General features: G+C 50.0%; 1 protein-coding gene across 2 annotated transcripts in view; it reads right to left on the bottom strand.

Moving 5' to 3' along the window:
* The window catches only part of LOC135214289 (brahma-associated protein of 60 kDa-like), a 28,588-nt gene extending 19,237 nt beyond the window's left edge, over positions 1-9,351 (bottom strand). The window contains exons 1-3 of one of the 2 annotated variants that reach the window (XM_064248419.1): positions 9,191-9,351; positions 7,354-7,535; positions 6,588-6,711 (exon numbers count right to left, since the gene is read on the bottom strand). In XM_064248419.1, the coding sequence (XP_064104489.1) occupies positions 6,588-6,711; positions 7,354-7,535; positions 9,191-9,322 (438 nt within the window). In that variant the 5' untranslated portion in view covers positions 9,323-9,351. Of the gene's footprint in view, positions 1-6,587; positions 6,712-7,353; positions 7,539-9,190 lie in introns of both variants that reach the window. The other variant, XM_064248418.1, reaches the window with a different exon arrangement.
* Positions 9,352-9,662: the final 311 nt, after the last annotated feature.

The following is a 9,662-nucleotide window of genomic DNA, read 5'->3' on the forward strand; positions in this document are numbered from 1 at the left end:
GAACTGTGGGCAATATCCTGAAGGTAGAAGGAGGTGCATGCGGTCCGGTTGGACCAGGCGCCTGCCTTCATTACCTGCGCCACGGAGAAGTTCTTGCGGAACGCGAGAGAATGATGAAGAGGCGTCCACACTCATCCTGGGTGTCGAGTTTCTTCAGACAGCTCCGAGTCGCACCTTCACAGGACAAAGCAGCATAGCCTTCGTATCGGAGGCGGTGGACGTCCATTAGGGAGGGTATTGTGAAGGACTCGAACCAATCGTCAGTTACCGAAGGGTTCTGAGTCTTCGCTACGAAGATCGGTACGAAATCGAGCGTCACAAATCCCCATCCCTTTGTGCTTGACTTCTCAAGAGAAGTCATGCAGTTACCTAAGACGAAAAGAAGGGAATAGTCGTATGACCTATCCCTCTTCTCGACTTTGGTTATGTACAGTACTCATACTGACAAGCTATTAAGACGAAGTAATGATTGCTCTGGAACAACCGAACTAAGTCCACAGCATAGTTCGTAACTGACTCGGACTCTCTGACAGCTGCCGACTGACTGGTTCGGAATCAGTAGAGGCAAGTTGTCCAAGCATCCGGGTAAGTCACGTGACCTTCGCCCTTTAAAGAGTTATGCTGAGAGACCAAACAAATAAAATATTTGTTAGTCATCGATGCCGGACGGCGCGGCGATGATTCTCTTAATGCATAAGCTCAAAAGGCGAAAGTCAATTGCCTTCAAAAGACCGAGGTCCCCCTGGATGGCAAGAAACAAATTCCTCATAGACGTTGATCTCAGCTTAGGAAAAAGAAACAACACTATGTGACGTTGAAGACGAAGGTAGGCAATGAATGCAACCTACGTCTTCCAGCTGAATCGAGAGAAGGAATCTCAAGATTCTAAACCTGTGCTTACAAATGACTGAAAAACGCTAACCGCCATTTCATTGCTGTCCGTTGTGCAATGAAAGCGGGGCGTTCTTCAGTAATGAAACACAGGGGAGAGCCGCTTGAAGAACTGCTTCTCATGGGCTGAAACGTTTGGAAGTAGAGCTGGCAGGTGTGGGAGTAGGCGATGTCTTTCCAATACATCTGCTAATCCGGGGTGAACAATGAACAATTGTACACCTCCGAATACAAGATATTTTGAGGACAAACTCAGATTCCGCAAAATCATTCGCATTATCGGGATACGATGCAGCAGAGACTATTACAGAATTCTGTTACCGTGCGGTAACAGAAAGATGAGTCGAATAGATATCTCTGTTTAAAATTCTCGCAATACCGAAGACGATGAATACTAGCGTTTCTCAGCAGTAGATGGTCATTCATGTATGCGAGAATCCCCGTTAATCAGAGACTTAAGTCCGTGATTGTTGGGCAGAGATACGGTTGTTATTCAATCAAAGCAGGTGAGAAAGAGACATAAACAACCGTCTATCTCAAAGCGGCAGCTGATACTGAAATGCCTCGGGCAATTCAATACGCAGTAGCTGTCGCTGACTCGTCATCCTGAGTTGCCAAGTAATCCTTTCCACGAAGGAATGCGTTCGGCTAGAACCACCGAGCATAAAAAGATATGCTCGAGCAATTAGATTAAGCGAAACGAATTTCGTAAATATAAAAGCTAAAATGGTGTTGTTGTAGACAACACCATAAGTATATAAAATTGAAACTGGAAACTCCTGGGAGGTTGCAGCAACCCGGGTTGCAGTACAATAGAATACTTTTCGTCTAAGTCGCAATCCGTAGAATAAACCAGGATATGCGCCTACCCTTCCGACCATTCAACTGCTTAGACAGAATCATGTCGCGAGGTTAATATACGTAGTATATTTGTAGGATTCTGAACAACGTCTCCATCCTAAATTCTTTCCTTCAAGAAAACAAAACAAAATAAGGATTGGAGATCGACCACCTTCGTTCTCTATTAAAGAGAGTGAAGGAGAAGTCTTCCTCGAAGGAAAGCTTCAATGGTGAACAGAATACTAAGACGATAAGTTTCCAGCCAAACTGGATATTCCCGTCCGTTCTTCTCTATTCAGGTTGGTCGCCTACTGTGGAGATAGTCCTTCTTTCAGCAGCAGTCTTCTTCCTAATGCTAGAAATTCCAGGAATTCGAGCATAGGCGAGGTTCCCGATTATCGTTGTGTAACATATCGGGGATTCTCGTCTCGCTCACTTTGGACCGTGGTCTCGCCTAAGTGTTTGGAGATCGTAAGAAACTCTAAACACTCTGAATGCGCTAGAAATTCCAGTAGAATTCTAAGCAGTCTGCGAAACCCCCACCGAATTCGTCAAACGATATCGGCTGGTGGTCCTCTCGATTCCCGTAGAAATCGAGAATGGGGCAGGATCCCTCCTCAACGACCGGGGCTTACGTCAGGTAGGACCCGAAGGTCCCCCCTGGTAGCGCAGTCCCCAACGTGGGATCCTACAGAGAAATCTCTGTAGGATCCTTCCCCTTTCCCTCGTAGCCGTAAGGAGAGAGGGAATGGGGGAGGAATTGGGATACCCCGCTCGCCCTTCCCAGTGGAACTAGCAGTTGGAGAAGAGTAGGAGCTCCAGGCATCGCCTTGCGGCGATGGCCTCTCAGAGTCTGGGAAAAACGTATCGTCAGGAGAAAACGTTTTTCCCGAGGAGGGTTACGAACTCTCACTGTAGGTAAGGGTCTGCCGCCACTGTGAACGTCGTCTGGGTGGGGCTGATCGACACCTGACAGGAGAGAGCCGATACCGTCCTCCGACTCATTCCAGTCCTCGTCGAGGTCGAAACCTCTCAGGAGGACCGAAGGAGTATTTAAATACGGTGTCCGAAGACACGTAGAAACGCCGCTGTCGCAGTAAGAGGAGGTGGAAGTAAGGCTTGATCGACCGGCCAGAACTGAGAGAGCCTTCTTGTCCGGAGACGAGAGACTCTGGTTCAAGACAGAATCGGTAAGCTCCGATCGCGGCATACCCACCGTCGGTTTGGGTTCCCTCGGGCCCCAAAACGACTCGAGCAGAGACATGGGCTCTGCTGGTGGGAGCGGCGATCCTTCCCCCCGGTCGTTTGTGCTGACGAATCAGTGCAATAACCTGGGTAAAGTTACTCTGAATCTCGGAAGTTACAGCGTCTTGAGGAGTAGGACCGTCCAGTCCCTCCAACAAGAGCAGCTCCCCAGGACCCTCCTCCTTCAGAAGAAGGACCAGCAACAGATCCCTGACGGTTGCCTCCAATCACTTGCGCGTACGTCCTGGTTGGTCCTAAGACCAACCTGGCACGTGCGGCGTCGTGACGGATCGTGAGCGGCGCATCTCTCACGATCACTCCTATATACCTAGCTCTTCCTGGCGTATGCCGAGGAAGTTGAAGGTATCGGAGAGACAGAACTGACGCTACCCCCGCCCTCTCCCCCTGACGGGTCGCTCCAATCACTTGCGCGTACGTCCTGGTTGGTCCTAAGACCATACGTGGCACGTGCGGCGTCGTGACGGGATCGTGAGCGGCGCACCCTCTCACGATCACTCCTAGCTACCTCGCTCTTCCCGGTGTAGCCCGAGGAAGTTGAAGGTAGTGGAGAGACAGACCTGACGCTCCCCCCCCCACCCCCCCCGCTCGCTGGCAGGACCAGCGTACGTGGGGGGCTGCAGCCGATCACCAACCCGCGGTGGGGATCGATCTGCAGGCCTGCCGTGCCGCTCACCTGTGGCGAGCGGCTCGACTGAGCACGTCGACCCCGGTCCCGTGCGTCAGACGAGCTGCTGCTGGTCACCGTATCCGCCCGGTCCCTGTGGGAGCGGCGGTCAGGTGACCTGCAGAGCTCGCTTTCGCCGTGAGACCGGTGAGCGTCCTCGCGGCACGTCAAACCGCTGGTACCAGCCGAGGCTGGTACCGTCGGTCGAGGGACCTGGGGGACCTCTTCCCAGCCTCAACCCGTGGCCGGTCAGAGACCGTCACGTCCCCCACCCGAGGTACCGGCTGTCGCTGCGAGAGCGGCCGCTGGCCTGGCGAGAGTCCCTGAGCGGCTCTCGACAGTCTTCTGCTCCGTGCCTCGGTCATGACGCTGAGCGAACTCAGGCGTCTTAACTTTGGCTGCACGGTCACCCGAAGGAGATCGTACACTCGGAACTTCTCGCGGAGAGAAACCGAGCCGGTACCTGCTTAGCAGCAGAGCTGCCAAGACCAGGCTGAGGGTGTACCAGCGGTAGCCCAGCACACCTGGTCCCCGTCTTCTTCTTCTTCTCAGAAGGGGAGCGGGCCCCGTTCCCGAAGGACAGGAGGACAGCAAGAAGAACCCCCCCGTCACACCGGAATGTGACGAGCCCTTCGAAGTTCCCGAAGGAGTCTTCTTAGGGGGAATAACAAAACCCGGTTTACCAGCTGGTCGCTGCGAGAGCGGCCGCTGGCCTGGCGAGAGTCACCTGAGCGGTTTCTCGCCAGCCTTCTGCTCCGTGCCGTGGTCTTGGCGCCGAGCGAACTCTGGCGCCGAAACTTTGGCTGCACGGTCTCCCGAGGGAGAGCGTACACTCGGGATCTCCCGCGAACGAGAGGCCGAGCCGGGACCTGGCGTAGCGCATCGCCGCTAGCACCAGGCGAGGAAGTACCAGAGCTAACCGATACTCCTCTGGTCCCCGTCTATCTCTTCCTTACGGAAGGGGAGACGGGCCCCGCTCCCGAAGGAGCAGGAGGACCAGCAGAAGGACCCCCCCCCCCCCGTCCCCACCGAGGTGGGACGGGCCCTTAGAAGTTCCCGAAGGAGACTTCTTAGGGGGGAGGCAGCCTTCTTCTTCTTCGGCTTATGGGCCTTAGAAGTCGAAGGGGAAGAGGTGCAGCAACAGACGAAGATGACACCTTCCTCTTCTTCGTCAGCTCACGCAGGACAGTCGTCAGGTCCTCCATCCAGGCCGGAGTCGGGCCTATTGCCGAAGCAACCACGGCCCGACTGCACCTGTCCGGAAGGACCTGGGACTGGGGAAGACCACACCATGGGGCAGGACCAGCATGGACAGGCGCAGGAACCAGGAGCGACAGGAACAGCAACCAGCTCAGGAGCGGCAGGAACAGCGGCAGCGGTTAAACACAGAAGGGACAGCCAAGCCAGTAGCGGGAACCACATCAGCGACAGGTACGGCAGGCCCAGCCATCGCCTCGTAGAATCATCGGCAGCCAGCGTGGTACTGGCGGCCGGTCCAGGGGCGAGCTGCTGGAACAGCGGAAGTCTGGGGCAGGCAACACGAAGAAAACACAGGCGGCGGCGGCAATACCCCTCCTCGGTACGGCGGACGACCGGCCCTAGAAGCGGCAGACGGCGTCACCGACACAGCATGGGGAGTGTAGACCAGCGGGGGAGCAGCATAAGCGGCCGTGAAGGTTGTAGTGGAGACCACTCCAAGGTCACCGCCCCAGACCTCGCTAGACTCTGCAGCAGATCGTGGATGCTAGGCACGCCCTGCAGCCGCAGTGGTCCATACCTGTCCAAGGTCGTCTCCCACGGCTGTAGCACCTGCGGTAGCACAGACAGATTAGTAAGAGGGGTTCCCTCACGCACGGGGGGGGAGACATGCCCCACCCGAACGGAAGGAAGACCCCAAAAACAAAATACGAGGAAGCTGAGCGGGGGGGGGCAGGAAAGAAGACGAAGAATCGGATACCAAGGGAGTCGCGGGAGAGCTTTCCGACGACTTCCTGGCAGACCTTCGCTTCCCCTACCCCCGCACAGCAGTGAAAAGTAATATGAAAAATGAACAGAATACTGCACTTGCGATTCACTTCATAGAACTTAAAGAGGGAAAAATCAATTCCCGGTAAGAGCGGAAACTTGATCCATAATAATTAATGATGCTATCATAAATATATATGAAAATGAACAATACTGCACTTGCTATTTCCACTTTCACAGCAATAAATCGTAAGGATTAATTCCCGGGTAAGAGCGGAAATTGATCCAAAATTAAATTTGATGCAATTAATAAATGAAAATGAAAAGAAAACTGCATTGCGAATCCACTTTCATTGCATTCTATTCATACAAAATAAGAGGCTCTTGCCGAGCGCAATCAAGCTCTCGGCAACGAACGCACAGGGCAAAAATATAATGAAAAAGAGTACTTACATATTTCAATTACACACTTTCGCCCAAAATACATGACTCGGCGCGGAGTGCGCCCTCCCGCCCTCGGCACCGAGACACATAATTCAAGGGTTCAATTCATGAAAAGAGCGGAAATCGCCGTCTCTACGGCGATAGCTCCATGTTGATTCATAATTAAGTAATGAAAATGAAAACAGTGTACTTACAGTTTCATTTTCAAGTCAAACCAAACCATTAGTAGAAAACACAATATAAACAAAGCATACGACGATGAAGCGGGCAGAGAGCGATGACGAACACGTCCTTCACACCCGCGGCCGAAAGCAAAAGTGATTCTTCACCTCTCGGGCGCGCGGGTCGCGCGCACGATCGGACAAGCGTTAACTACCGTTCTCCCTTGTTCGAAGCTTACGACCGTCCCAGCTGCCGCTAGTTACCTTCCTATTGTTAAAGGACCGAGGGTTTGTATTACGTATCGGAACAATGTGCCATTTTAAAACCTTGCCACATAAACAAAACCTTGCTTCACCTTTTGTGGTAGTATCTTTTCGGCAAGCTTCTTCTTCTTCTTTGAGCTGCCATGATAGTCACCAGAAGCACCTTGCCCAGAACTTGGAGGCTGATTACCGCCGCCTGCCCCTCCTCCACCACCACTGTTGAAAGGAATGGACTATAAAACATTGTAAAAACACACTGTTAACAACTATCAATATGAATTACTAGTTTATTGATGGCTAATATTACTCACACCTTTGGACTGTGGAATCATCTCCCTAAGGATGTTGTGCAATTACGACCTCAGTACAACAGACTCTAGTACAACTAACCTGCAAGATTTAATCTAAAGTGAAAGGAGCAAGTTGACAATTTCTAAAAATTTCTTGAATACTTTTAGTAGCTCTAATGGATAATGGTTTCGATACCACAAACACAACGACCACTTTCATGGTAAGTTCAATGACACTAACAAATCATGGTCTGCAAAACATGCCATACAACATAATTTGAATGTTGGTTTGTAATTATTAAATTACTATCTTGCTATTGTCCGTACACCCTCTTCCTTACTTGAGGCATCCACAGTTTATGGATACAAGCACACATTGGGTCTACAGCCACCAATCCGGATCAAAGTGTCTGCTGGGACACCCAAGATGACCACAGATAATGGGACAAATACCCAAACCAAGTAACGTAAAGCCAGGCTGAAAGTAGTGGTAATGTGGAAAGAGCAAGGTTGTTGTTAAAACCTTGATCGGTCAATAACAAAAGACCACCAAGAAAAAGACACTCACCCTTTGGAAGAGCCTGAAGAAGCTGGACGCTTAGAGCCCGGAGTTGATGGAACAGTCTGCCTAACCATTCCTCCTGAATATTGCTGGGGACCGGGTCCAGGAGGACGTTGCATGCCTCCTGCTGGGGTGCCGCCAGGCCCACCCATTCCTACAGGAGGGTACTGTGGTCGTTGTACGTTCATCTGCTGTAACATAAACGACAGTGTGTCTGAGATGTCTAAAACAAATTAATTACAGAGGCATCTCAATAAAGTATGAAGTATATGAAAATAGTAGAGCACATTTTTTAAAGACTAAATATGTCTCACACAGTTCACGACATAACTACCAAAATACCATATAAGGAATGCTGAAAACTTCTTGATTTAGGATTTTTAAGCACTGGTAAGTAGTTCAAACATTAATGTGTCATACAACAAATCCTACCACAGTGCAATTTTAGTTTTGTATTTAGAAATGCAGTTCTTTGAAACTGAACTTCATGTGATTACAAGTCATATGACGTGCAACAGATTATATGGCAGTAGCTGTCTTAGTAACAGATTCTTTGGAGCGTTTAAATTAAAAACTACTATCCAGGTATAGTGTTATGGTATTGTACGTCATTTTGTTAAGGCAAGTTACCCTAATACACTATTATTCTTTTAGCTGAGAGAATTAAGCATCCACTTTCAGCTGGGATCCAAGCAATCTGTTAAACAATTTGGATTAGCCAATAAAAACTGTTATGCCTCACAATATTGGAGAACAGACACCCCACGTTTCAGGGAGCAACGGAAGGTAAATTTATGTAATAACTCTGCGTCGCGTATTTCTTTGGAAATACAGTTTCCTATAGTAAATAGGTTGCTTATTAAGAATTTACTGTTCTTTTTAGGGGGTCGACTGTAATTAACCCCCATGGGCTAGGACTAAACAAGGTGAAATACATTTGATGCCCTAATCCCTAGTGGCTGTCGTATTCGCGGGAACGTTCCTTACAGCCCATGCGGGGTTACTGCCTAGATTTACCAAACTTAAACCTGTCCAACCCTTCTCAGACAGTACTCGACCCTACCCTCCTTTAGGTTAGGTTAGGTTATGTTATTGTAGGCTACAGGCTATCATCTGTTTTCCACTCTTTTTGATTGTAAAGAAAAAACATAGGGAATAACCTAAAGCCCTCCACCTCACGCAAATAGTAGTGTAGTGTCCCCGCAACTGCGTTTGTGTGGTGAGCACTTAGGGAGTTAGGAACAGAGGAACCAGATAGGAACCTGGCACGGGCTCTTGATCTTCAGCAGCCACTTTTGGATTATGTAATCTGAAAAACTGGGCAGATTAAGGTAAACGACCGAGGGGCTACATGGCAGCCACCTGTCTCGGAACGTGGCCACTTCCTGAAAAAGCGCTTGAATTATGCCATTATTCCGTAATTTAGGAGAATACTACACTTGCTTCGAGAGGAGCGTAGAGGTGTGGTTGTGCTGCCCGGATGGGCCACAACTCCTAACTGATGCTTGTGGCAGCGAATTCAAGTACTAGCCTATACTTTTTCGGAAAGGTGGCTTGCACTGATGTAGCTGGCCTGCGTGGCCTGCTTTGATGTTTTACCCTAAAAGCAGGTCCCATGCACGCCACTGAGAAACCTGGAAAAATCAAAGCCTCTGCCGCCGAAAAATCAATAACAGGAGGATCGAACCTCCACCGAGAAGAAGGACGAAGCGGAAATCCCCCAAAAGACGTCAACAAAAGACCCCTTCTCAGGACCCTCTCTCTCCCTCCCGAGGACGTCGTCGACGACTTCGCGGGGGTCAGTCACTGGAGGTCAAGTGAGGCATTTCCTCTCGATACTTACGGGATAACTTTGTTGCGGATACCTCATAGGCGTCCCCTGGGTCCCTTGAGGAGGCCCAGGGTACCTTTGAGGGCCCGTATTGGGTGCTCCTGGAGGAGGCGGTGTGCCGGGATACTGAGGACGCGTCGCCATTTTACCCTTCGCGGGCGCTTAGCTTCGGTTTCTCCGGGAATTGGGACCGCCTGTATTTTACGGATTCCTTTCGGTGTGTTGATGTAGTTCGTCTCTCGGTCGCTTTATGGAATTAAATGGCATATTTTGAGTTATTTATATGTTATAGATATCCCCTAGACGTGGTCGATAGGAGCAGGAAAGCAAGAGATACAAGTATCATAGGGATTATATAATTTCTTTTGTATGTTTGTGTCAGAGAATGTAAACTGTTTACCTGCGGTAATTCCAATTTCCCACCACAAATTTTATTCTTTTTTCGTTTAATGCCAGGGTTTATCTTAAGATGATGACTTTGAGA

This window comes from Macrobrachium nipponense, chromosome 45 (assembly GCF_015104395.2).
Source record: "Macrobrachium nipponense isolate FS-2020 chromosome 45, ASM1510439v2, whole genome shotgun sequence".
Classification (NCBI taxonomy): Eukaryota; Metazoa; Arthropoda; class Malacostraca; order Decapoda; family Palaemonidae; genus Macrobrachium; species Macrobrachium nipponense.